Raw genomic sequence first — 27255 nt, forward strand, 5'->3', positions numbered from 1 at the left:
ATATGCAAGAGTTTGTTTTGTCAGAGGCCATTAGGTGTAAATTTTAGAGGAAATTTTACTTAGAATGGATGTCTGGGGCTGGGGATTGTTATCCTGTTAAATAACAGAACCTGTAGCAGTACAGGAATGCTAAGATCGATTGGTAAGGTTCCATTTTATTCACTAAGGATTAGAAATTGATAAAATCAGTTGTGGATCATCTGAGAATAGCTACATCTGTGTTTTGATTTGTAGCTTGAAATTAAGGAGACTCCTAATGTTTCTATGAAACCATTTTTTTGCTGCTTACCATCCTAGGGGAATGTGTTTTTCTATTTTGTAACCAGAGAGTTTTTGCTTTTGGTTGTCCTTAAACTGGGGATTCTGGAGATCATTGCTGCCTCTTTAATAATATCTCCCATACTCAAAAACTGACATTGCGTAAGCTGCTTGGTTGACTTTGCTAAGTTAAATGAACCCTGTTTCTCAAGCCTTTTCTGTACGAATGATTTTAAGCTTGCCTTCTTACACACCTGGTTGTGCACCAGTTCTGTGATGATTTATCTTGGCTGTATTTTCATACGAGAATACCTTGGAAAAGGGACAGAAGCCTCACCAAAGTCAATGTATATCTTGTTTATCACTTCCTGTTTGTCCGCTAAGCTTGCTCTGCTGTCGAAGGAAACTGGATTTGTTTGGTTGATACCGACTGGCTGTGATTTATAAAGGTGTTACTTTCTAGGAGCTTGCAAATTGATTGCCTAACAACTTACTCTGGAATCTTTGGCAGGAGTTTAAGTTAAATACTAAGTTATTACCTGAAGTTTTTAAGGTTTAGGGGGAGTTTTTTCCATGTTTTGAAGTCTAGGTACTGGTTGTATTTTCCTTCTCTAGTCCTCTTGACTTTTTAAATTTCCTTAAGCTTTTGAAGATAGTCCTAACTAGGAGTTCAGAGAGTTTTTCAGCTACTTCTAAGTGCTCTGAAGTGAAATAGTTTTGAATACCTCTCATTTGTCTAAATAATCTGTAATCTTATTTTTAACATTCTTCTGCACGATTCCTGTCTTGTTAAGACTTGTTTGGCTAAGGCTCTCATTTGCAATTAATCTTTTCTTGTACACATTTTAGCAAACATGCTTCACTTTTCAGTATTATTTTTGTTTATGCTTTCGTATTTAATAGTGAACCAGTCCTTTCCCTTGAAATGTTTTGCAAAGCCATTTTTCAGTCTGATTTTTGCTTTTCTGCTTATTCTATGCTAGAGATATAAATTGGGGTCAGGGATCCCTTCAGGCACCATGATATAGAAACAAATATTTAGGCTACGCTGTTGTGGAACTGCACACTTAAGTTGGCCTTCCATCATCTCACTACTTTGCAGTAAACCTGATGGTTGTTTAGTCCTTTAAATTAGGTTCAGCAGATGACTTTTGTTTTCCTGAGTCGCTTAGACTTGGCTCCCTGAGGGCTCATACAAGCACCTGTATTAATGCAGAAGACAGGGAGAAGGTGTGGGACAGCATTTACTCAGATAAGCTGAATCTACTATGAAGGTGCTCCTGTAGACAGTATCTGCTCAAAATCATTATAATTTGCTAGCAAAGAGGGAGAACATACTAAATGAAGTGGCAGAGAAGGGAATAACACAATAATTGAGATGTTTGAATAAATAATTAACAACTTTCAGTTGTACCTGATGGATTTGTTGTCCTCTATTGATTTTTTTTTTTTTTTGGTGTCCTCTAATTCTGAATTAGAGTTTTATAACTCTAATCAAAACTCTCTGCTTCTCTTCATCCCTCCCTTAGCCTGGAATAGTCTTATATATATGAAGTAAACTAGATGCAATGTGTTTTAACCTCAAGTTTAATTTCCGAACTGCTTCAGTAAAATACTTTGATTATTGTTAGTAATAATGCTGAGAAAACAGCACTGCTGATAAAATAGTACTTGGTGTCTCTTGTGCTTGGAGTGTGGCGGTGTCAATACACAGTTCACAACATGAAGTAAAGAGCTTGGATATTTATTCAAGACCGAGCCTTGAGGCCATCTTCAAACTAATCATTGGTCTCCTTTTTAGTCCCTTTCAGATGCTCTGATTTCACTCCAGATGGTCTATCCTCGAAGAAATCTCTCAGCTGACCAGTGGAGAAACGCACAACTACTGAGCCTCATCAGTGCCCCCAGCACAATGCTTAATCCTGCACAGTCTGACACAGTAGGGCCTTCTCATTTGCCTTGTTTGATAAAGTTAAGCAGGGTTTTCTGTAAAATAATGTGGGGATGTTTTGTTCTCTATTTGATTACCTTTATGTGGCTTTTAATCAGAGAAGTAAATAGGTTAGTTGGGAGAGCTGAGTACTTTAGTACGGGGGAAAAGTTTTCTCATGTTAATTAAACCTTCTGTTGGTTAGCTCATGCCTTCATTTGCAGTATTTAATAATCAGAAGATGAAGGGAAGCAATACTAACTTCTGCAGTGTAGAAGGAAGGAACCCTGTGTACTGTCTAAGAAGTTCTTGGGCCAATAGACTGAAAATCAGAGCTTTTTCCTTTAAAATTTTAATTACTTGCATTTGCTCCCTCAGTTGTGATATGAATGGTCATCTTTCTGAAAAAATTCAAGCGTTAACAGCTCTCAAGTAGTGATTAGCACACATCAAAAGCCTTTAGTTCTTCAATATTCTTAAATACAATGTTTGTTGACGCTAAGCATTTGTCAAAAATGGTTCACTGTTTTGTTCAAGGTATTGGAGGGTATGGAAGCTCATTTGATGTTCAAACCCTCAGTTTCTAGAGGGATGAAACAGTGGCCTGTTAGTAATTGGAAGCAGTCTGCCACGATTCATCAGTGTTTAAGGCTTTATTTGTACCTTTTGTCTAAAAAGTACTTCTCATGAAATGTTTTGTCTTTTATATAATTACTTTGCTACAAATTACTGTTTTTTCAACAGATGCCATGTGAATACCTCTCTCTGGATGCAATGGAAAAATGGATCATTTGTGAGTAAAATATTCTGAAACAGCTCGTGGTTGTATTAAAAAACATTTAAGAGTGCTTGCTTTTCTGTGCTGTACAAAAGCTGTTGTATTCAAATTAGATTCTAGAGAGCTTGATTAAACCTCATTTGTATGTATCATATGTCTGCATGCAGTGAAGTTAGAATTCGGCATATGATGGAATGCAGTTTGTCATCAATTTATTCCAGACTTCGACTAAAAATGAGGGTTTTAGTAATTCTGATGAAATAGCTGAGTAGTATCAGGATTAAGGAATTCACGTTACAAAAATGTTACAAAAATACCTCCGCTAGAATAATGTGGGGTATTTTTATAAATATATATATAAAAAATGATGTTATCCATTAAACAGTTTATCAATGAACTGTTCAAGAGAAAATGCATAATAATCTCACTGTTCTCTTACTATCTTTTGTGCATCTGGTTTGTGACATGCATCAATGTGAACTTTTGAAGTTGGATTTATTTTGTGCCATGGAATCCTAAATAGTGACGCTACAGCTTTGAACCTTTGGAAACTTGCACTTCAAAGCAGCTCTTGCTTGGCTCTGTTTCGAGATGAAGTATTCCATATTCACAAAGCTGCCGAAGACTTGTTTGTAAACATACGAGGGTAAGTTTTCTTTCTCTTTTTCTCCTTTCAGAACCTCCGTTAAAGTATAATTTCTTGAACTGTTTGGAAAATGTTACTTCTACTTCATATAAGTTCTGCTTGAGGATAGTCAGTACACAAACATTTTTGCTTAGTACTTTGACTGTTTCTTTAATGCATAACTTCCAGGAGCCTGATTTCATAACCATCATGCTTTTTTTTATCTCCCTTCTGAAAAAGTCTGGTGAATCAGTCTTGAAAATGGCAAAAGTTAAAATTAATGATCTCACCTATAAATCTTAATCTAGGGAAGAGAAATGATGCCATGAATGCAGAGTTTGCCTGAAAAATTGCAACTGTCTGCCACTGTTTCTGCAATATATCGCATGAAAACTCAGGCAGTATCAAAGTTGAGGTCTCTACCAGCTAATCCCAGGACCACTTCAGCGGAGAGTATTTTTGGTTTGGGTATCCAGTTTTAGCATTTAGCTCTGAGCAGGGAAATAAGTCTTGTGTGAGGTTTTTGCTCTATCCTGCTTGTGAGGAGCTGCAATGCCATAGCAAGTCGCAGCTCTTTCTAAACTGTGCTGCTGTACTTATTACCATATTGGATTGTTTTTTACTTGCAGCTACAACAAGCGTATTAATGACATCAGAGAGTGCAAAGAAGCTGCTGTTTCACATGCGTAAGTGTCTTACAAAGTTTTCCTGACAGGTTTTGGTGTTGTTTTTCTTAGTGAAGTTATAAAGAATGTATAAACAGGATTTGTTGAATGCTGAATGAATTGTGCATTTTCAAATGAGATCTTGTGCTGATTTTTCTTTTAAATCTGGATTTGCTTAATGGTATGCCATTATCGATTTAACTTTGCAAGTTTTAGATGATTTTTCACATTTTCAGGACAGAAGCATTTAGTTTGTTTATTGTCCAGTTTTTGTCTAATTACGTAATGTGAATGCAAACTAAATAGAAGTATTTTAGTGGAGTCAAAAGCAAATTGCAGACCAGGGGCAGAGAACTTGGTTTTTAAATTTAATCATACTTCAGGAATATACAACATTGGTGATAGAGGTGCCAGCTGAACTTCTGAAGTTGGTATGACATGAGCTACCTATGCTAGGGCTTAAATGTTTGGAAAGATCAAGTGTTCTGTGGTTAGCACAGTGGCTGATGTTTCAGTTTGTTCTTTTGATGCAGCGGTTCAATGCATAGAGAGAGACGCAAGTTTTTACGTTCTGCACTCAAAGAACTGGCTACTGTCCTGTCTGATCAGCCAGGCCTGTTGGGTCCCAAGGTAATTACGGTTCTTACGTTTTGCATTTATGCAATCTTACTTTTTGTTTCTCAGTGATAATATGACAGTTAGTTTGTTTGGGGGGAGAAAAGCCCACACTTTACTCTGAAAGAAAACCTACCTAAGTGTTAAGATTCTTTGGTTTTAGAGATTAGTTGCCTCTTAGTGTGCACAAGGTGTCCAACTGTTGTATGTATCTATAAGCTTGTGAACAACTTTTCTTTTTCAGGCACTTTTTGTATTTATGGCATTATCCTTTGCTCGTGATGAAATTATTTGGCTTCTTCGTCATGCAGATAATATGCCAAAGAAGAGCGCAGATGATTTCATAGATAAGTATGTTAACAATTTTTAGTGTGATACCTTAAATATTCAAGATAATTTCATAGATGAAGTGCATTTGGAGGCAAGGGGATCTTGGGAAAGGCTGGCTATATGGAAGAGTTGGGACTCTTCAGAAAATCTTTACCTTGGAGTCCCAGAAACTGAAGCACATAGGTGAAAGTTTGTTTTCTCTAGAAAGTGTATTTATAAAATAAAAATATTTATGCATTTTTTTCCTTTGAGAAAGCAAAACAAAAAAAAGCTTTATCATGTGTCTTCAGTGTGGTGGGGGGAAGGAAACTGTCAAAAAGCTTTGATTTGTTGATTTGTAGAATGTCTCCTGGATTGTAGCAACACTGTCTTTTAAATCAGGTAAGATTTAATTATATAATACAGCATTAGAGTCGTCATAACAGAAGGGAGAAATGGGTTTAAGCGATTTATGAATACGGATAGGCAGAAGGGCACTAGTTGTCTTTGAGTTGTTCTCAAGATTATTGAACACGAGATTGAACAGAAAGTCTGTGTATTGACCCCAGGAGTTCAACAGCAAGTGACAATCATAAGGCTATTTCTACAGCTGGAGCAGGAAAACCTTGGGTTTTCTTCACTGGACTAGGTCTTAGGGATGGAGGTCCCGCAGCCTCTCTAAAACAACCTGTGCAAGCATTTAACCATCCTCATGGTTTAAAAAAAAAAAACAAGCTACCTAAACTAACGCAACAGAAAAGCAGTTATTACAGTTGTATTTTTCAGATTTAACCACTTTTTGAGAATTTTTTTTTTTTCAAATTGAGCATTACAGAAAGGCTTCTTCAAAAAAATAAGTGAATAGTTATACAAACCTTTTGAGGATTACCATAAGGGCATCCTGCTAATTTATCTCCTGTTGAGTGGATTTTACCTTGCAGAGAAAATTACCTACGTAAACTCATTTTATAATGCAAACAAATATTTTCATACAGAAATTGCCTATTAATAATAGTTTTAAAAGCAAGGTACAGGAGGAAATCCCCTTGAGAAGCATTCCACTGATAGAAATTGGTTTTAATATTTTGGGTATTTCATATTTGTAAGCTTTTCCTTGTCTTCTTGCCTAGACACATAGCCGAGCTAATATTCTACATGGAGGAGCTCAGAGCACATGTGCGAAAATACGGACCCGTGATGCAGAGATACTATGTGCAGTATCTCTCCGGCTTTGATGCAGTGGTCCTAAATGAACTTGTTCAGGTATGTCAAGGCTGTGGTTTGGGGTTCTCAAATGCAAACTTTAAAAAGGGATTTTTGTCCAAAATACCTTCATGGAATGCATCCTGGTTTGTTGATTTTGATGAACATGATGGAATAAGGCAAATTAACTTAAATTGCTGTTTATTTCTGGGATTTAGAGTTGTACTTTTGGTTGTTTATATGAGTACTTGAATGTTATTAAGCAGTGTTATGTTTAGAGACAACGAAACGAGTACTGCCGCTGAAGGAGCGTTGCAGAAACTTTTTCTCATTTAGCCTGTCGAAGAACTGATGGGCTTTGTGAACTGTTTTGGTTTTATTCCCTTGTGACCAGTAGATGGAGCCCAGATTTCGTGACTAGGTCAGCTACTCAAGCTTGACAAGTTTGCACTGTAAGCTTTTTTGTTGTCTTCAAAAATTAATTTCACACTTCAAGCATTACATGAATTACCAGAAGGTGGAACTTACCTGCTCTACTGTTTATTTAAACGAACTATTTAAACAGTTTAAATACCAGTTTGTATCAATGTTAAAATTAAGTGTAACTGAATCCTCGGGTTTACTTTCAATACCAAAATAACTGTATTTGCAGGGGTTTTTTGCTTATAACTCCATATGCTTACATGTTAACAGATTTTTTTAGAGTGACAGAATTAAGTATTTTTGACATATGTCATTGATTCCTGGGAAATTATTTCCTAGATTTAGTGAATGACTTCTAAATGCTGTACAAGTGGCACAAGTGTTCTGTGTTTAGATAGGATAATCCTTAGGATTAAACAGAAAGGAAAAAAAAATTGGCTTGAATTTTAGTTGTAATTAATTCATAGCAGGTATCAAGCACAAGACTAGACAAATGACTGAGCAATAATTTGGATTTTTTCAGCCTTTAGGTTAAAATGTCAGTCATAGCTGGAATTACAGGAAACTTCTGTATTGTATTGTTTAATAGAAGTATGATCTTACCAGTTGCTGAAACTGCTTTTTCATGAAGTGTTTCATTTTGTAAAATTTGAAAAGTTGATAGCCCATCTTTCAGGTCATATAAGTCATTCAAATTAATGTTAGTAAAAAAACTGTTGAGGGAGGGTTTTGTGGGAAGCGAAGTGATGCTGATGCGGGCTCTGTTATATCCTGCCATGGCCAAATTTTCTTTGCAGACAGAGCAGGTGCCTGTAGAGGTCAGAAAAATGTTCGGTGTCTGATGTAAAACAGGAAAATGTTTTGCGTCCATTTTGTAAGTCACTACAGCCTGAAAATGCATGGACATGCTTACTGACAGATGTTTCCATTTTGAGCAGATGTTGGTTTGGAAGCAAGCTTTTCTAGGTGTTTGTTGTCAACCAAGGAATTAAAAAGTGAAAGCTGTTAAAGAGCATTAATTGAAATATTCCATCAATTAAGTTACCTTTTGTAAATTTTTGTACATTCCAGGATATAGCTGATAAATTGGGCATGGGTATTGACATTGTTTTGTAAACCAAGTTTGAAATAATAATAGCAGCAACATGTATTTTAGAATCTTTCAGTGTGCCCAGAGGATGAATCAATCATCATGTCCTCTTTTGTAAACACAATGACTTCACTAAGTGTGAAACAAGGTAAGTTTAAATGAACTTGGGACAATGGTAACAGAATGACAGATTCCTCTGGAAAGCTCCGTTGCTTTTTGTTTCATACAATCAGTAGAAGCAGATAACTTGCATAATCTGAATTTGTTCCCTTGTTTCTCTGCATTTTACTGTGTGTCCCTTTTCCAGGGCAACTCTATGCAGATAGAGCTTTTAAAGAACGCTCTTGGGAAGTAATCCTACCTTTTAATTTAAAAAGTGTATTCTACACATTTTCATCTAGATATTTTAATTCCTATTAGCGTGGCTGTGCTGGATTGAAATTCTTGGGTAAAAATACGAGGTTCAGTACCAAGTAATTCTTGAGTACTTTGGGGCTTTTTTTTTTTTTTTAGAAGGTCTGATGTAGTATATCTGAATTTGTAGTTGTTTTCCTAAAGGTTTTATGTTCTGTATTTTTCCCTGATGCAGTTGAAGATGGAGAGGTGTTTGACTTCAGAGGAATGAGATTAGATTGGTTTCGATTGCAGGTAAGACTTTCTAAATATGTGTGACACTGCTAAATTAAAACCAAAACGTTGAAAAAATTACTGCTGGTTTAGCTGACTCTCACATTGCAAGTGGATGACAGGCTATCTAAGGATAACCTACTCTTTTAAACAAACACTTAAGCTGATAATTTGCTACGTTTTGATGTGACCGTCTACATTGCATACTTTTTGCAAATCATTCTTTGGGGTGTTTATAACAGTTCGGAAATAGGCTGTGTTGAGGATGAGCAGTTTGTGGGCAGCTGTGCACTGTACGGAGCGTGATTCTGCCTGCCCAGCCAAGGGAAGGGGGAGGCTGTTCAGAGAGAAAATAATGGTCAGTGAGATCACTTCTGTGCATTGTAATAACAGTATCTTCCATTGCTTAATAAAGGGGGGGCTGCTGTTTAGACTTAAAATCCATTGACTCAAGATTAGATAGACATGTTATTTTTATATTTTCAAAACACTCATTCTTTTCTTCTTTTCTGAAACTGGATTGTTAAAGGGGGGGCTCACAAGTGCGTGTTTGTGTTTTCTCAATAACTTTGTTCTACGGTTTATCTGTGGATTGGTGTTGTATTCAAATGACATTTGGAGACTTCATTGAAAGACAGTTTCCTTTTCTTAAGCTATAGTGGAAAGATAAAATAGTCTATCCACGGTCTTCAAGTACACAGGTGTCCTATGCATAGCATAATCAGTATTTAACCTTTCTATTGGGCAATAGCAATGGAATTTACAAAAAAGCAACTGTAGATATAACACAGAAATTTTCTTGCCTCTTTCCAGGCCTACACCAGTGTTTCTAAAGCTTCGCTTAGTCTTGCAGACCATAGAGAACTAGGAAAAATGATGAACACAATCATTTTCCACACAAAAATGGTAGATTCTTTGGTGGAGATGTTGGTTGAAACCTCGGATCTTTCTATATTTTGGTATGTTACTAACCTGACTGTACAAGCTTTTTATTATTTATTGTTTGGTTTGTCCTTGCGAGTGTAACTTTTACATAGCAAACTGTAGGAAGATAGGCTAGTGGGAGAATCAATTGGGATTTCCAGTTTCCATCTGAATTAGTTTGATAAAGGTATTTCTGAAGATCTGTCAGAGAGATTCCTCAAGCAGTCACACAATTGATTTGGGGTCATTTTCAGATTCTTCCTTAATACATTTTTGCAAAAGGTGCAAGTTTTTGCAAGTTTTTATTTTATCAGAATAAAAATATGGTAATAATAATAATAGAAAGATGCACATAAAATGCATGTAAGTGAATGCATAAAACAAACTTCTTTGAAAGATGATGCAATTTTTGGTGTAAGTTTTAACTACAAATCTGACATTAATAGCATATTTGATTTGTGTGAAGTAGACTTTATTTGCAGCAAAATTATGTATGTATTCCATTTAAATGTCTATTTCTGATCAGTTTTTACAGTCGTGCTTTTGAGAAGATGTTTCAGCAGTGTTTGGAGCTTCCCTCTCAGTCAAGATACTCAATTGCATTCCCACTGCTTTGTACTCATTTTATGAGCTGCACCCATGAACTATGCCCAGAAGAGGTAATTTTAAAATATATTGTCTTAGTTATTTTTGTCTCTCATTTAAAGTAGAGAGGACTAGAGCTGAACACTGCAAGAAGGTGTTTGTTATCGCAATATAAGATTCGAGGGAGGGGAGTGGTAAAAAGGGAAGTAAAACAAGTAGATACATTCGTATGTGATTCTTCACCCATAGATCTCAAAACCTGTTTCTGAAGTGAGTATTACTATCTTTGCTTTAAAGAGGGATTAAACTAAGGTCCAAAGATTAGATGACTTTTCTGGGGTCATTCAGGCTTAGATGCTAATAAACCCTGTATGCCTATTAAAATTTACAAGCAAGAGTGTTTCTTTGAAATGGTTTATAAGCTCATAGTTAGAAAAAGGAAGTAGGAAGTTCGGAGTCCTGTATGGCTTGTTAAGAATAGTGCTTCTTCAGTAAGATGAAAAAAAAAACAACCCTGAGTGATACACGGTATAATGCAAGCATTTGTTTTGGTCAGAACTGGGTAATGCAAGCCCTCTTTGGTTAGGATTAGAAATGAAAAAATACAGAATGTTGCTTAAAGAAATGGACCCTTTGTTAAAGGAAGTAGTTCGATTCTGAGGAAATTCTTTCTGTTTTTGTTGTAATGAAATAGATCCCTTAGTACATTTCCTGTACGTCCATTGACTTTGGAATTACTCCAGGGGTTAACTTGGCCAATTTTGGGTAGTGCTCATGAAAGGGTATTTTCATTCTTAACAGTGCTCGTCTGAAACAATTAGATGAATAAGATCTATTGTAATATGCTCAATGTGGAGTTTTTCTTATTTAAACATTAAATCCTCTTCTGCCAAACTTTGTCTCAGTATATGTCTGCATCATTATTTTCCCTATGTACTTTGCTTTAAACAGCTGCAAACTCTATTTATACTAGACGACCACTAAAAAGTTTGCAGGAAAGCTTCCCTTCAGGACAAGAGATGTCTTTCAGAACAATTATAGTAACAGTAAGGAATCAGTAGCCAAAGTCCACTGTACGCTAGTTACTGTGAATTCAGCTGCAGCAAGCACGTTTTGCCACAGCCAGCAGAACTTTGAATTCAATATCTGAATTGTATGACTTAGTAGCTGTTATCATTTTGGAAAAATAATCTTCGCTGTACTGAGTACAATGTGTGGTAGTGTGGCTGTTAGAAAGTAAACATTAGTGGTAAAAGAAGGATTTCATTGAGACAGAAGGCTATGCTTGTGCAGATCCAGCAACAAAGGAACTGAATCCAGAAATTAATGCAGTAGAGCTTCACTATTGACTTTTTCAGTGCTGTGAATGGCACTGTGCTTTCTCTATAGCTTGAGTTGCCTGCTTTTTTTCTCTTAGATTTAGTACTGGTACAAATTAATGAAGAGGTGATTCACAGAAACCTTGGGCATTAGACACTTGAAAGTAGATTCATTCTAAAACTAAACATGAAAACCTACTTCTTAAATTTTATTTCGCCTCCTTTTACAGAAAATGTTTTGCAAAATACAGTAAGCAAAGTATTTTTAATGATAATATGCCATTTTGACTTGGAACATTTCATGGTTCAAGTTGCTTCCAAAAAAAAAAAATAATCCTGGAGCTGAGACTAATAAGGAATAATGAACCACTAACTGCAGTACAGTGTGTGTGTGTCATCTGAATATTGTAGGACTAACAGGAAAGAAACTGAAAATAAGAATTCCTTTTTTGTCCTTTTTAACAGCGACATCATATTGGAGATCGTAGTCTTTCCTTGTGTAACATGTTCTTGGATGAAATGGCTAAGCAAGCTCGAAATCTTATCACAGACATTTGCACAGAACAGTGTACACTGAGTGATCAGGTGAGCGTGGTTGTGTCTATTCTTTAAATTCTCCTTTGAGATTTTCTAGGTTGTTCAACTTTCTGAACTTTTATGGTTCTATTTCCTGTTCACCTTTTTTTCCTGTTTTGGAGAAGTTTTCTGGTTATAAAATGGAAGGTGGTTTGAGGAAAACTTCTTACATTAGAATTGCGTAGTTAGTAGTCAAAGGAAGAGTGTGTTACTTGTGTGATGAAGTCTTCACCTGGACCATAAACCTATCTTGTTATCTCATGGTTGCTAAGAAGTTGGATTTTAATTTGGGGGGCTATTTTTTCCTCTGCTAGTTGCTGCCAAAGCATTGTGCCAAAACCATCAGTCAAGCAGTGAACAAAAAGTCAAAAAAACAGACTGGAAAGAAAGGAGAACCTGAAAGGGAGAAACCAGGAGTAGAAAGCATGAGGAAAAACAGATTGGTTGTGACAAAGTAAGCCTCTTCTATTCCTTTCACCTAGAATCCCGTGTCAAAACATGTGTGTTTTACATATTGAATGCTTCTTGCTTAATTTGAGTAAGTTTAATTGACTGTAAATACGACGACTTTGTAGTTAGTGAGCATATGATGCTTCTGTAGCTTGTATAGAGACTGAATTCTGTTACGCAGAGCAATAGCAATGTCTATCTTGAATTTATCCCCTTGGCTGTTTCCTTTCATGAGCAGAAAGGATCTCCCTGTGCTGTAGCGAGGTTTCCTGTATAGTCATACCAGTTGGTGTGGAAGTGGGAGTCCAAGGAGTGGACAGCATCTTCGATTCTGCCTTGCTTTAACACTGTGAACTAGTAGAGTACAGGCTGGGCTGGAAGTTCTTGCTGCCGAAAGGCTGTTTGCTGCCTGCAGCTGCTGGGGTAGAGTTGAGGTTCCAGTGCCTGTACCAACTGAGGAAGGTTTTGTTGTTAGTGGCTATAGAAAAATTGAAAGCACCAACAAATAAAGAACAACACCAAAAAACCCACCTGAAAGAGATAACAAAGATTAATAAATAGTTTGGGCTATAAGAGATGATAGGGGAGGAAAAGGTAGAAGATAATTGTTAGGGAAGCTCACAGGACGAGATGATAGAGTGATAAAAGTATGAGGAGGAAGGAAGCTAAGAAAAGGAAACAATAAACGTTTAGTGTTGTGGCTGGGACACACACTGCTGAAAGGGAAGTGGTTTTGCTACAATTGCAACAACAAACGTCAGAGAACTGTAAAGATTAGAGAAGTAGAGGGAAAAGAACTTAGTTGTAGCTTAAGATTCCCTCCCGCAATATTTTCAGGTTTTTCGCACTGGCTAGTAGCAAACATGGCTTGTGTTGCTTGGTTCAGTTAGGAAAAACCACTTGAACAGCCTGGTCTTCTTGGGGGGGGGGGGCGGGACACAATTCTATGTACATACAAAAATATGTGTGTATCTCGCATCGCTGTATGTGATGCAGATCAGTACGCAGTTGTAGGATGTGTTCTTACCCAAAATACTGTTTTTTTAAATAAGCTAGAAGAGTGTCTCAAAGCAGAAAAAGTTGATGCAAGGAAGAGTTAGAGCTGTACCTGCTCTTGAAGCATCTTCCATCCAGTGTGTGCTTTCCATGATAATACATACTTATGTTACATTCAATATTTTTCTTAATATCTTGTTGCCTGTTCTTAAAGCCTGGACAAACTGCACACTGCACTTTCTGAACTCTGCTTCTCGATCAATTACGTACCAAACATGGTGGTTTGGGAGCACACGTTTACCCCAAGAGAATATTTAACGTCTCACCTGGAAATCCGCTTTACCAAGTAAGAAATATTGTAAAGTTAGAAGTATTCATATACAATATAAGTCTTTGTTGATTTGACATTGGAAGTATTGTATACTTACTATGGAAAACTAGTTTTTAGAAAGGTGAATTGCAAAACTCGTAAGTCAAATTCTGACTGAAATGACAATTAATTTATACGTGCAGACATACACACAATTGTTAGTTCCTGCTTAAAATATATGAGAAATTAATATCACACTAGCCTGATCCTGCATTCCTAGTCCTATGGATTTTGCGGGAGTTCGTGACACCTATTTTTAGGCATTTGTAAAGACTATTTTCCCACCCTTCTTTAGAGCAGTGCTGGATTGTTTTAAGTGTTTGAGTTTACTGGTTTGCTGAAAGGGAAATCTAAAAATCAGACCTGACAAAGCCAAATGAAAAGACATTTTAATTACCTTTTTTAAAAAAATAAAAAGTATTGCCACTTGATATTCCTGTCTGTTCCTACCTTGATCTTCCCATCGTTGTTTACAGAAGTAGGCAAATGGCAACTTCTGGAGAGGACTTCATATTAAAACAGCTGGCTATCCCGGTTGTATTTTATGCCAAGTATTACTAATTCTATATTGCATACACAGTATGAAGACTTAATGAAAGTTTTACTCATCAAGACATAATACTAGGTCTCTGGAGCCCTCCATCTTTAAAATAAGACAAGGTGGCATAAAAATAAAGGTAACTTCACGACTTAATAAGTAGTCAGCTGTAATCTTCAGGTGTATGAACCTAGACCAGTGAAGGTCATATTTGCTCTTTTTTTTTTAATCTTGGGGGGTTTTGCTTCTGGATTCGGGCTGAAGCCACAGGCAGATGGCTTTCAGAGTCTGCTTTCCTTTTTCTTGCCTCATAAAAGAAATGAGACTTGTTAGCCAAACAGAATAAATATTCAGTTTATAATTATTTTTCAGATATTTAAGTGGCATTTCCTCCAGAGGTTTGCAGTTTACCTTTAAATAAAGTGTTAGTGTTTCAGTGTTAGGAGGTTTTTTGTTTAGTGTTTTTAACCTGCTGTTTCATGTGTGATTGGACTAGAGCTTATTATTATGCCACTTAATCTTGTAATAATACCAATTTTGATTTGGTCTCAGAAGTAAACTTGTGAAAATAGGCTTATTTGCACATTTCCAAGCAACAACAAAAATGTTACTTAAATAAGCTGATGTTCTCCTCCAGAATAACTCATCCCGTTCACCTGTGATGAAGGTAATAATCTGCTGATTTCGTACTTTTTTTTGTTGCTGTTCTGCCTTTGTTCTGCCTTGTTCTGCCATACTTTCAGAGCTGAGCTTTTGAGTGGTCTGAGACTGTTACAAACCTAAAATGAATACTACAACCAGTATTTGTTTACTAAGAAGACTTTGTTTGCTTTAAGGGCCCCCCGATAGAGTTGCCTGAGGGCCTGGTTTCAGTGAGATACTGGGTAAAATTCATGTCCATGTATGTTAAAAGGGAGTATATGGTTCTTTGTGCAGTTCTGATCTAGCTTGCAAGCTAGCCTGGTGTATAGGACATCTATTATTAGAAGCCTGGGTTTAGTTACAGTAAGAATTTGGACAAATCAAAGTACATCCTGCAATTTCTTGACTTTCTGATTAAAGATAGAAATCACTGTGTCAGCTAAAGGGAGATTTGTTTTTCATTAATAAGATTCCTATTTATTTACTTAACATATACCCCCATTTTTAAAATTGTTTATACGAATATAACTGAAGCTTACCTACCAAATGATGTAAAAAATATTTCCTTTTATCTACTTAGAAGGTAATTGCTGAGAGGCATTGGCTGTGGAAAGCGGAGCTTATGATAACTTAAAGTTATTTAAAACAGTTGAAATATAATATAAAAAAAGAGTATGCTTTAGGAAAGCTGTCTGTATTGCAAGAGATGAGACCTTTCAAGATAACTTTGAGATTTATTTTTTTAATACTGCATGAGCTGAGGGCAGAAAGAAGAGAGATTAAATGGTACAGTCTGTGTCTTGCAAAATTTATGCAGTCAAATACAGTAGGCATAGTTAATATCAAGATAATCAGAGGTGCCTGTAAATACTTAACACAGAGCAACACAAGATAGGAGTTTTGCTTTGAATGTTTTTAATTCATACTTAATTTGAGCTATATGATATTTTTTACAGATATTTCAAACTAAAACTATGACAGCAACTTTGGTCAAAGAATTTTTGCCTTAGTTGATGTGCTTTGAACAATTTAATACATCATTGCTCTTGCATTTCCCAGAAGTTTTGTATTTTAAAAGACTCTAACATTAATTTATTTACCAAAGTAGTTGTAATATAAGCCTTCCATATTGTGGATTGCCCTTGGGGGGGCGGGGGGGTGGTGGTGGGGCGGAGGAAGCGCTTTATTTTAAAAATACTTAGTATTCTTACAGTCTCATGAAATTTTTGCTGGAACCATGAATACAGTTGTCTTTGGCATCTAGAACTATTTTTAAAAGTGCTGGTGTAGTATATTCATTGATTAGTTTTATACTTGCAGGATGGAAAAGTGTTCAGAGAAAAGCTTTGAATATAAAATCATCAGCTGCATCTTTGTCTCTGTTTAATTTTACTAATAAATGCAATTTATTTCTTTCCAATTTTTTTGTTTCTAAAAGGTCAATTGTTGGAATGACTATGTATAATCAAGCAACTCAAGAGATTGCAAAGCCTTCAGAGCTGTTAACCAGTGTAAGAGCCTACATGACAGTCCTCCAGTCAATAGAAAATTATGTACAGATCGACATTACACGAGTATTTAACAATGTTCTGCTTCAGCAAACCCAGCATTTAGATAGTCATGGTGAGCCAACCATTACCAGTCTGTACACAAATTGGTAAGTAATTATAGGAACACTTGTTACAAGGGGGTTTTTTTGTATTATTTAATTATAAATCTGAAATTGGAGAAGTGGAGTTGTTTGAAATTTAAGAAAATTTCCAACTTCACAAGTTTACTTCTCCCAGTACCTGTTAAAAGCACTTTAAAGTTTGCCTGTTGTGGGATTCACTTTTTATAGGGGGGAGATGTAGGGTAAGATACAGATACCCGTTGAACTATGAAAGTAAAACTTCAGTCTGTAGTCTTTGCTGGCCCTTGTCACACAAGTATACTTCATCTGTACAGAGTATCTATGAACATGTGTCTTTTCATCTAAAACTTTTTCCCTTTCTGATAAGGTATTTGGAAACTTTGCTACGGCAAGTCAGCAATGGTCACATAGCCTATTTTCCAGCCATGAAGGCATTTGTGAATTTGCCTACAGAAAATGAATTGACATTTAATGCTGAGGAGTACTCTGACATATCAGGTAAACTTTGATGTTTCTACTGAATGTTTGTGAGGGATAGTTATCATACACTTGAGTAATTGGAATAACAGCAACTCTTTGAGTGTTCTATTACAGACAGCATTTGTTAACCTTCAGTAGTGTTTTAAGTACTTTTTATTCATGCTGCCTGTATGCCTTGAGAGAGCTCACTTTTCCTATTTTTGGTCAAAGCAAGGTTGTTGCATTTAAGCTACAGAGATAGGCGTATGATGTGTTCGTGTCTGCTGCTTTGGTTCTATTACCGTACAAGTTCTCGTATCTAAAATTCTATTTTGTGATAAAATATTTTTGTGATTAAAATGCTGTTGCTAGATACATGATGGGCATCAAATAACTGAAGAAGGAATGTTTGAAGTAGAACAGTTTGTTTTATTTCTCAGAAATGAGAGCCCTTTCTGAACTTCTGGGACCATATGGCATGAAGTTCCTAAGTGAAAGTCTGATGTGGCACATTTCTTCACAGGTTGCTGAGCTTAAGGTAACCTTGGGAAACGGGTGGGTGGGAAGGCGGGTTGTTTTCTGTTCAAGCTTCCTTTAGGGTATTTAATAGCTATGCTTCTGCATGCTGTCTTTTTGAAATGACTGCATCAAGCAAACTGACAAAGCTGTGAATTGTACTCTTATTTTGTAGTACATTTGCACATGTAAGTATGTGCATATCCCATGTTCTTCAACAGCTCAATGGGCAGGACTTTATGCAGGCTCTGGTGATTTCTATGTTAGACACCCTAAGTTAAGAGTCAAGTCTCTTTGTATCATCAATGGGAGAACTGTTTTTCAAGACCTCCAGGTGCTTGCGAAGTGCTTACCCAAGTCAGTTGACTCTCAAAACTTAGCATGAAACTCTCAAATGTATCTTAGTTAGCTGTAAGGACTTAGTTTCTTCACCATGTGTGTTAGCATCTATTGTTCAGTTTACATGGATGGGAGACTTCAGGTCTTTTTCCTGTGTTAGTTTTCCTTGGTTTTAGACAGGTTTGCCCTTTGGCTGAACAGTTACAAATGTCTGTATTCTGATACATGAGTCTGATACCTACAGCAACACAAACAAACAGTAAAGTTGGTGCCATGGAAAAAGTTGGAAATACGGGCATCTCAAGGAAGCTAGTTGTGTGTATGTTCAAAAGAACAAACAATGACAGGGGAAGCACTTGGGGCCTATGTAATTAACTCTTTCTGGAAGGAGGATTTAACAAATTTAATAACATACTACTTTCCTGGGATAGTCATACTATTGAAATGCCACTAATTGGCATATATTTGCTTTTCATATGACTTACCCTTTTAGTGTCATTTCCAAATTTAATTCCAAGTTGTTGTTAACAGCTCATCATCTTCAATTTATTTAACCACTAATTACAATAAGGATTTTTTTGTAACTGTTCATGCGTGCTGTGTTTTTAAAAATGCACGTGAATACTTAAGAGGTCTAAGGAACTTTCATTTTTTCCCCTCAACAACAATTTATCGTTATTAGCATACCAGGCCTTTAAAAGTGTGTGTTCTTAGTATATCCCAAGTTACAATTTTGAAGATCTTGTTTTCCCTGTAGACACTGTGAATTTTGGTGCTGCTGAGTTGCTAGGATGTATGATGCCCTAAAAGGTTTGAAGCCTCTTATTCAATGTCACAGCTTAAGGAGAGGGGCGGCTCATGCTTTCCCAGCTGCCGCAAGAACATGCAGCAGCCCCGACCTGAGCAACCAGCCAGACGGGGTAGTTGATTCCTTATGCCCATTCCAATTTTTGAGTTTTAGAATGAGACTTCCAGGTGAGAATGCTACAATTTTACGGTTAGATTATGTAACTCCTGGCTATGCGCTAAGTGGCATCTGTCACGTTTCACCTGAAACACAAAGCCATCGAATCACAGAATCACTAAGGTTGGAAAAGACCTGTAAGATCATCAAGTCCAACCATTAAAAAAAAAAAACCCAAAAAAAAACCCAAAAAAAAAAAACCACCCACAAACCACAAAACACACCACAACCCACACCAAAACAACCCACCCACACCACACAGCACCATGTCCATCAAGCCACATCCCACAATGCCATATCCACACGCTCCTTGAATAATAATTGGGCAGATGTTTGTTGGTTGCCGCTCTCTTTCTCTGCTTACTGTGGAGTTGTCATACTTCCTCAAAATCAGCACAATTGATAGTGTAGCTCTGTGTTTTTTTTTTTTAAAAAGCAACTTTAAATGGTCTCTGACATTTGTTGTTTTCTGATATTGCTAAGGATAAGCAGAACATAATGTAGGTCCACATGCACGTGACCACATATTTAGAGGGAAAAGATAAAGTAATAAAATGTTCATCTCTTTGGCTGACATGCAGTTGGCTTAGCAAGAGAGCACTGAGAAACATCTGTGTTTGGGGGAAGGAAGCAACAAGAGGGATAGAATGGGGAATTTATTAAGAGTAGGGTTCGACATGCTTGCTTTGCTTCCCGCAGTGGGACCAGGTGTTGGGTTTATATCTGAAGTTTAAGACGGGGGTGAGGAGGGGAAGTTTGCCTCATTTATTTGAACGGTATTCCGGCCTGTTCCTTTTAAATCTTGAACTAATATGCTGGTTATTTTTTGTAAAGCTGAAAGCTTGACTCAGTAACAATGCGCGTGGGCTATTGCCTTCAATCTTGCGTTCTGGAGAGCTTTGAGGGATTTAAATTAAAATCTCACACAACTGCCAAGTTCTGATACGTCGGTTGGTTTAAAATTGCCCATCTTGATTTCAGTGCAAACCAGTCTTGCTTTGGCTTTCAGCATAGCAGTATGTCTTGTCTATGTGCATGCACATGTGCACAGGGTCTTGGAGGTGGTTAGTTTGCTACATCTTGTATAGCTTATTTCTTTCCTTGCTTCTCACTGAAGATAAGAATGAAAGTGAGAAGACTGAGTGGGTTATGGATAGACTTGAGGTCATGGAAATAGCACGACCATGACACAGTGTAATTGAGTCTGAGAGGTCTGAGCTGTTGGACATACCTGCTTTGCACAGGTTGCTTGACCGGGTGGGAGAAAGCACAGACCACCATTTATTTCAGAGCAGCATTATAGTCTAAGTTGTGTTGTTTTTTTCTCCTCCTGTGGTCACAGGAAGATTTATTCTGAAATTTAATTTCCCTGGTTGCTAGTTGCTATCTTTTGCCCTGCTTTCAGCATGGGTTGTAATTAAGCAAAGCAAAGTAAAATAAAAAAACCTTCTTCCCTGAAAGGGTTGTCAGACACTGGAACAGGCTGCCCAGGGAGGTGGTTGAGTCACTGTCCCTGGAGGTACTTAAAAGACGTGGGGATGAGGCGCTTAGGGACATGGTTTAGTGGTGGACTTAGCAGGGTTAGGTTCACAGTTGGACTTGATGATCTTAAAGGTCTTTTCCAACTTAAGTGATTTTATGATTCTACGAAAACATTAAAGCAGTTAGCAGAGCTATCAAAGGTGGAGTGTTCTCAGATCCTTAGCAGTAGGTTCCTTCAGGTATGTCTCTTCTTGGATTTTATATGATAAATTACATTCCAGGCTTACAATGGCCTACAAGTTTGATGAATAGTAGTTTTTCCTGCTCTCTCCTCATTGCTCCTGATAAATAAGGGGGATTGGAATGCATCCGTTTGAAGAATAAAACTACTAATAATCACTTTGGAAGACCACCCCCAATCCAAGATATCTTTGTTTTCTTCCTCCATCTTTCAGTTCTTTTCTACCTTGATGTTGTTTAGTGTACAAAGCACTAAATTAAGCCTTCTTTAAAAGAAAGGAAGTTGTTCAGAAGCACACAAGAGACCTAAATTTTCTTAGCTGCTGGTTGTCCTCTACCTGAAGAGAGATAATCATATTTTCCATTTCTGAAATTGGGTACTTAGCATTCAAACTGCAAAAATACTTTTTGTAAGAGTAAAGTACCTATTTCTTGCTTGAAGAGTGTTTAAAAATACTACTTGGCACAATGTAAGTTCCTCAGCTCGCAAGAAAACCTTTTTGGATCTGACATTTTAGAGATGTGATTATGCAATCTCTGTAATTTAGATCTGATACATATTTGGAGAATGATTTCAGGAAAGTTATTACATTTACCCTAATGCTACAAGTTGCATGTATGAGAGCTGTTACAAATTAGAAACAGACACACATTGTCTTGTTTTTTGGTCAAACTGACATGAAAAATACTGCACTTGAGTTTAACTGTTTCAGGCTAAGGTGTTGGGACTTGAATGTCTTTATTTTATATTATAATACAAGAAAACTTCACGTAAACGGCACCAAGATTTAACAATCTGACTTTTACACTCTTCATTCCATTTTTCAATTTTACCAACATGAAATTTCGAATCCTGACAGGATAACTAGTGGAAGGAGCAACCCAGAAGAATGGATTGCTTTGTGGATCTGCATTTTTATTGATATATGTATACTTTTCTTATAAAAAGCTGAATAGCGTGAGGAGCTATTGTCTGGTTTTATTGAGTTTCATTCCCTTGTTTTAAGAAGTTGTACACATTGCTGAATATAAAAATCATGTTCCAAGGGCTATCTAATACTCTGCTTTTTGATTCAGAGCTTGCTTTTGTGTGGAGAGTAGGGCCTGACGATAATACTGATACTGCAGTCCCATTAAGACCACAGTGTCTACATCTGTATTCCATGAGTTTAGTTGCCTCTCCTGCCAGACTGAAATATCCTAAACCATGCATTTATCCTGTTAACATACTGAAATCTATAGCTGACCTAAATCCTTGCTTCTTCTTAGAAACTTGTGGTGGAGAACGTTGAAGTTCTAACACAAATGAGGACCAGCTTCGACAAGCCAGACCAGATGGCAGCGCTCTTCAAAAGATTATCATGTGGGTAACTAGCAAGGTCCTACTAAACATACACAATTATGGTTTTTATCTTTGTAAAGAGAATGAGAAAAATTAATTTCACTGGAAGTATACAGAAGCAGCAAAATGTATGTGAGCTCATATAAAGTGATGCACCTTTTCAAAATTTTCCGGTCTTTTCATGTACAGACAAAATGAGATTTCAGTGTGAATTAGTGGACAGGCATTATACTAGTGATAAGCTTTGAGCATCTTTTCTTTTCAGGGATGATAACACATAGCTATAACAACCAGGTGCGTAGCCAGAGAATAGAAAACATAGGCTCTTTTGACACATATCTCTGATTTGATTCCATCACTGTGTAAATTATTGCATTCTTTGGAAGGATTTTTACATGTAATTGTTTTTAACAAAAATAATTATTATGAAGAGACATTTTTGGCCTCAGGAAAACACAGAATTAGTGTTAGCATCCAGTATTGTCAGCTGTGTGTAATGGGGTTCATTCCATGAAGTGGTTAACAGGATATGTCTTCTACTGAAAATCCCATTGTCAGCTCAGCTATAAAAACCTGCTTAAGCACTGTTTATTTTGGCTTTTTTAAGGAATGCCATTGTTTCAGTACCTTGCCTTTTTCAGTATTTTGTTAAATGTTTTCTTTCTCTTTTTTTTTTTTTTGAAGAATTGAACTTGTAAAAATCAACATGTTCACCATTGTTCTTGTTTCTCTTCAGCTGTTGACAGTGTTTTGAAGAGAATGACGATTATTGGTGTTATCTTGTCTTTTCGGTCGTTGGCACAGGAAGCACTTAGAGATGTAAGAAATAACTGAGTATCTTCTGAATAATTTTCATTGTATTTAATTTAATGGAATTATAAGGTCTTTGAAGCTTCCCTATTTAGAAATGCTACCTCTTCAAAGGTTGGCATGTGGGTAAAATGGCAATGCTCAGTCATAACTGAACTTTGAATTGCAAGTTGGGGGGGGGGGGGGAGGGGGAGGATCTGCTTTTTGAGTACTGTTCAGAGAAATGTTACATTAAAACATACAGGTTTTAATTTGAGCATGCCTCAATGTTTTCTGTGTTTAGTACATTTTAAAAAGCTTTCATGTTTGCAAACAGCTTCATTTTGAGTGCGTTAGGCTTTAATGTCTTAAAACTGCAAACAAATTCATATGCATAAAATAAAAACTAATTTTAAAAAAAATAAGTCCAGTAAAATAATGGTAGTGTCTAATTGATCACTAATATGGGAAGTATTTTTTCTCATTTTGCATGTGTTTATCTCTCTTAGGTCTTATCCTACCACATTCCTTTCCTTGTAAGTTCCATCGAGGACTTTAAAGATCACATTCCAAGAGAGACTGACATGAAGGTAATGTTTGGCCCAAAGGGTGATGGAGTCATTTTTGGAGCTTACTGAAAATATGTAAGGGGCAAGACTTTCATGCTTATTGTGAAAAATCCAGAAACAACACTCTTTTTTTCCAAAGAGCTAAGTAGCTGTGCATCTGCAGCCTCCTAATGTTCTGGGGGAAAAAAAAAACCCGAACAACTGATAGGATAAGCAAAAAGAACAAAATTTATCAAGTGTTTAAACACGACTAAGCAATGAAGGGAAGAATACTGAGCTGCTTCATTGTGTGAGCAGTATAACTGGTAAAACTAAATGTTTCAAGGACTCTGTGTACATGGTTGGAGCTCTAAGCATTAATAGCTACAAGTCTGATTTTGACCTTATTTGAAAATTCTGGTGAACCCACTGTCTGAAATGCTTGGAAAAAAGTTAGCAGCTTAAATAAGGTGCCTTGCTTCTGAATGGTAGTATGTTTCTGTCCAAAAACCCTTGTTGGTACATCATGTGGCTTCTGGACACGCATGCACAGTAGCTGTAGCCTAGCTGGGTTTTTAATTCTCATTGCAGCTTGGAGCCTGTGAAGGTGTGCAAGCTTTTTAATAGTATTGCAGCAATTTGATTTGCAGAGAATGTGTAGTGGGGATATGCATTGCACAACTCTTCACTTTTACAGAAACCATTTTTTAGAAATCTGCTCTTGAGCAAAGTATGGGTTTTGAGGGCCAGAATACGTTGTTATTTCTGAACTTGAAGTTTACATTTTGCCATTTACTCTTGAGGAAAGAAACTTAAGTTCTGTTGTGTATGAAGAGTCACTAGACTAAAAGAAGTCCTTCTCCTTTGAACTCTTCTTGTAATGTACTTTTAAAGAGTCCATTATGGTGGGCCTCATGATTTCAGAAGACACAGTTTAGCAGTGTGTCTGAAAATGAGTCAGAGGTTGCATGAAATACATGATAAGCTACTGAAATTTCACACATATGCTATTTCACTCCAAAATATAATCACATGCTCTCTGAAACTTGCAATGCTGATAAACCCAGCTGTGATGTCCCAGAAAACATTGAAATTCATACCACAATAGAGGAATTCTGTGAAAATGCTATGGAAAATTACCTTCAAGGATAGTGGCTCATGATAAAAATTATATCGAAACGATGCAAGTTGCTTTTGCATTTCTCAAGAAGAGCCTTTCTAAAATTCTCACCTATAGTTAACAGAGAAAATCATTGATCAACAAAGCATCTTGTTCCATTATTGAACTTGAGGAATCAGCATGCAGGAGGGAGATGAGAAGGGAAGTTCACTGCTTACTTTGCCTGATTGTTTCAGAAAGTATCTTACAGCCTCTGGCATCAAAGGGGTCCTGAAAAATAGGGTAGGATGAAGGCTGCAACAGTAATCATTGAAGATGGTATTTTACCATTGATATTTTTAAGCTGATGATAACAGATCATTTTAAACATCTCAGTGGATCTCTAAAGACATCACTGAACTCGTTTGTGTCAGCAGGTACAATAAAGCATAGTACTTGCTACTTCTGAAAGTCACTGGAGTAATTTGAAGTCACGGGAATAACTGGATGACAAAAAAAGCTACCGCTAAATAAAACCGTGCTGAGGCTTGTTCTCTGGCTCATGCCACGTAGCACTACCTAGTTGCCTCTGCTTCACGTAACATTTGGCTTTTGGCCTTCTCTGGGCCTGCTGTAGTTCCACTGTGATTCTTAAATATACCTATTTTGTGTGTGGTTTTTTTTCTAGTTCAAAGTGTCTGAAATAAATTCTAAGGGCTGTGGTACAGTCAACCACGCTGGTGTTCGCATTATACCAGCCGTAGATGTCACGTTTTATGGTGTGGCATGATGCCATGTAGGCTTGTTGGAGAGTACATAGCTTGCCTGGATAATGTTGGAGGACTGTGCATGGAGAAGGAGCCAAACCTGGGTAGTCTTGTCCATAATGCCTACTGGGAGTACTGGGAACTCTGGCATGTGCTACCCCGCAACTCTGCCAGAGCTTTGTCTTGAAAACAGCTTGTTGGAAGGGCCAGAACTGTGCTATGAGCCTGCTAACAATTAAGCCTCATGGACAATCAGCAGCTCATTGTCTGAGCTTTCTCCTGGCCTTGTGACATACAGCGGTGCAATTGTAGGCAACAAAGGCTTCTTCTGGGACAATAAGGCAGACTACTTCTTCTTAAATGAAAGCATGTCAACAGACAGATCTTCACAAGGCTTTGTACAACGGGTTGGGATAATTGTCCAACTGGGCATATTTTAGGACATAACAACATAGTAATTTCCTGTGTACTGAATTTACCAAGCAAAGCATAAGAAGCTTTAAAGCTGTTGATGAAATACATACTTGTTATGAAACGTTATTTTTATTTTAGTATCCCTGAAACTTATGATTTGGGGTGACTGGCAAAATGGGGATTTGTTCTCCTTTTATTTGGTTACTTTTTTGATAATAAAGTGTTGGGATGTCTATACAGGCTTTTAGAAACAGGCTTGCATTTGTTCCACTGTTGAACCTTAACCACTTTGTTGTGAACCAGCTCCCATCCAGATGCTCTGTAATTCTCTTAATGCAGGACTGTACTGAGGCTAATATCGTATGTCCTGCTGACAGCACAGCACTGTGTGAACAAAATTGTATGCTTTTCCTATCAGAACCTGCTCTAGGGTAGCCAGGCTGGAGCACACAAATAAGGATAATCTGCACAATATCCCCTATGTGCAGTTGACCAACTATATGTGCGAATTTATGGGCAAAGCGTAAAACTTCTCAAATAGTAACGGCAGAAAGACACATTGCTAGCATTTCCTGTAGTCTTTTGTGTTTGGTATAAACCTGCTTTTGCAGAGATTCGTCTGAATTACAGCTTCAGATACTTTGTCCAAAATGTAAACTGGGGAAAGAGAGCTGTTTTGAAAGTTTGTTAATGGCAATAAAAGATACAGCCTGGGACAGGCTGGAAAGTGGAATACATTTCAAGACGTTCTTAGTTCCTCCAAGTGTTAGGGCCACTTAGAGTCTAATTCTTGGCACTTGGAATCACTGGACACTGAATCTGTATCAAATATGACTGTTGTAAGATTTCTTTTCTGCCTTACTCTAATATGTCACCAGATTGTGACTTTTGGCTTTTGTCTAAAAATGCTGTATTTGCAGATATTAGCTGACACTTTAGATCTGGTAGAGAAAATCTGTTAGTTTCTTTGGAACAGTAAAGAATGATGTAGAAACAGCTAATTGGAAGTCGGGCTGTTTGCTTTGGAGGTAATGTAGAAAAATCTGCAAGCTTTGTTTGGCTTGACAAAAAGAAATTATAATTTAGCACACAAAGTACTGACCCAGCTGTTCAATGGGGGTTAGAAACAAACAAAAATCGAGAGTCTCTTTATCTTGTTTTAGCCAAGTCTGTGAAATTCCTTAGTGCCTCAGACTAACATGTACATTTTAAACATGACAGCAAAACTGTGCTTCATCACGTTTACAGAAAAAGCATTCAATGTTGCCTTTTTTGTAATTACCTTTCTTCTGGTCCTCAGGTGGCAATGAATGTATATGAACTGTCATCAGCTGCTGGATTGCCTTGTGAGATTGATCCTGCCTTGGTTGTAGCACTGTCTTCCCAAAAATCGGGTAAGAAGTTACAACTTAAAAAATATAAGCGTAAAAAAAAAAAAAGTAGGGGGAGCAAAAAAATAAATACACCCAGGCATGGAAGTGTTTAAAGGGCTAGGAGGAGACTTGTATCTTGGGTCCTTTGTATCCCTTTGAACTTCATAAATGGCGTAAGAACATGAATTATTTGTGCCTACTGATGTGTTAGCTTGAGAATCTTTTAGACCACATAGGAATTAACTTGTTGCCCTAGCAAAGGATAATGAGTAGATGTTGGACTTTAATAGCTAATGGTGAAAATTGCTGTAATTTAAGGACAATGAAAATAGGACTCTATTGTGAACAACTCTGGACAGGATCGGTT

General features: G+C 37.0%; 1 protein-coding gene across 2 annotated transcripts in view; it reads left to right on the top strand.

Moving 5' to 3' along the window:
* The window catches only part of NCKAP1 (NCK associated protein 1), a 62055-nt gene that overhangs the window by 24933 nt on the left and 9867 nt on the right, over nucleotides 1-27255 (top strand). For both annotated transcript variants that reach the window (XM_059820137.1, XM_059820136.1), the window contains 21 exons: nucleotides 2060-2197; nucleotides 2933-2981; nucleotides 3456-3612; nucleotides 4221-4277; nucleotides 4790-4886; nucleotides 5116-5222; nucleotides 6311-6443; nucleotides 7963-8044; nucleotides 8486-8544; nucleotides 9337-9482; nucleotides 9974-10106; nucleotides 11817-11936; nucleotides 12242-12381; nucleotides 13588-13719; nucleotides 16362-16580; nucleotides 16924-17054; nucleotides 17456-17553; nucleotides 21826-21919; nucleotides 22635-22717; nucleotides 23197-23277; nucleotides 26816-26909. In XM_059820137.1, the coding sequence (XP_059676120.1) occupies nucleotides 2060-2197; nucleotides 2933-2981; nucleotides 3456-3612; nucleotides 4221-4277; nucleotides 4790-4886; nucleotides 5116-5222; nucleotides 6311-6443; nucleotides 7963-8044; nucleotides 8486-8544; nucleotides 9337-9482; nucleotides 9974-10106; nucleotides 11817-11936; nucleotides 12242-12381; nucleotides 13588-13719; nucleotides 16362-16580; nucleotides 16924-17054; nucleotides 17456-17553; nucleotides 21826-21919; nucleotides 22635-22717; nucleotides 23197-23277; nucleotides 26816-26909 (2350 nt within the window). The remainder of the gene's footprint in view (nucleotides 1-2059; nucleotides 2198-2932; nucleotides 2982-3455; nucleotides 3613-4220; nucleotides 4278-4789; nucleotides 4887-5115; nucleotides 5223-6310; nucleotides 6444-7962; nucleotides 8045-8485; nucleotides 8545-9336; nucleotides 9483-9973; nucleotides 10107-11816; nucleotides 11937-12241; nucleotides 12382-13587; nucleotides 13720-16361; nucleotides 16581-16923; nucleotides 17055-17455; nucleotides 17554-21825; nucleotides 21920-22634; nucleotides 22718-23196; nucleotides 23278-26815; nucleotides 26910-27255) is intronic.

This window comes from Gavia stellata, chromosome 8 (assembly GCF_030936135.1).
Source record: "Gavia stellata isolate bGavSte3 chromosome 8, bGavSte3.hap2, whole genome shotgun sequence".
In the NCBI taxonomy this organism is placed as follows: Eukaryota; Metazoa; Chordata; class Aves; order Gaviiformes; family Gaviidae; genus Gavia; species Gavia stellata.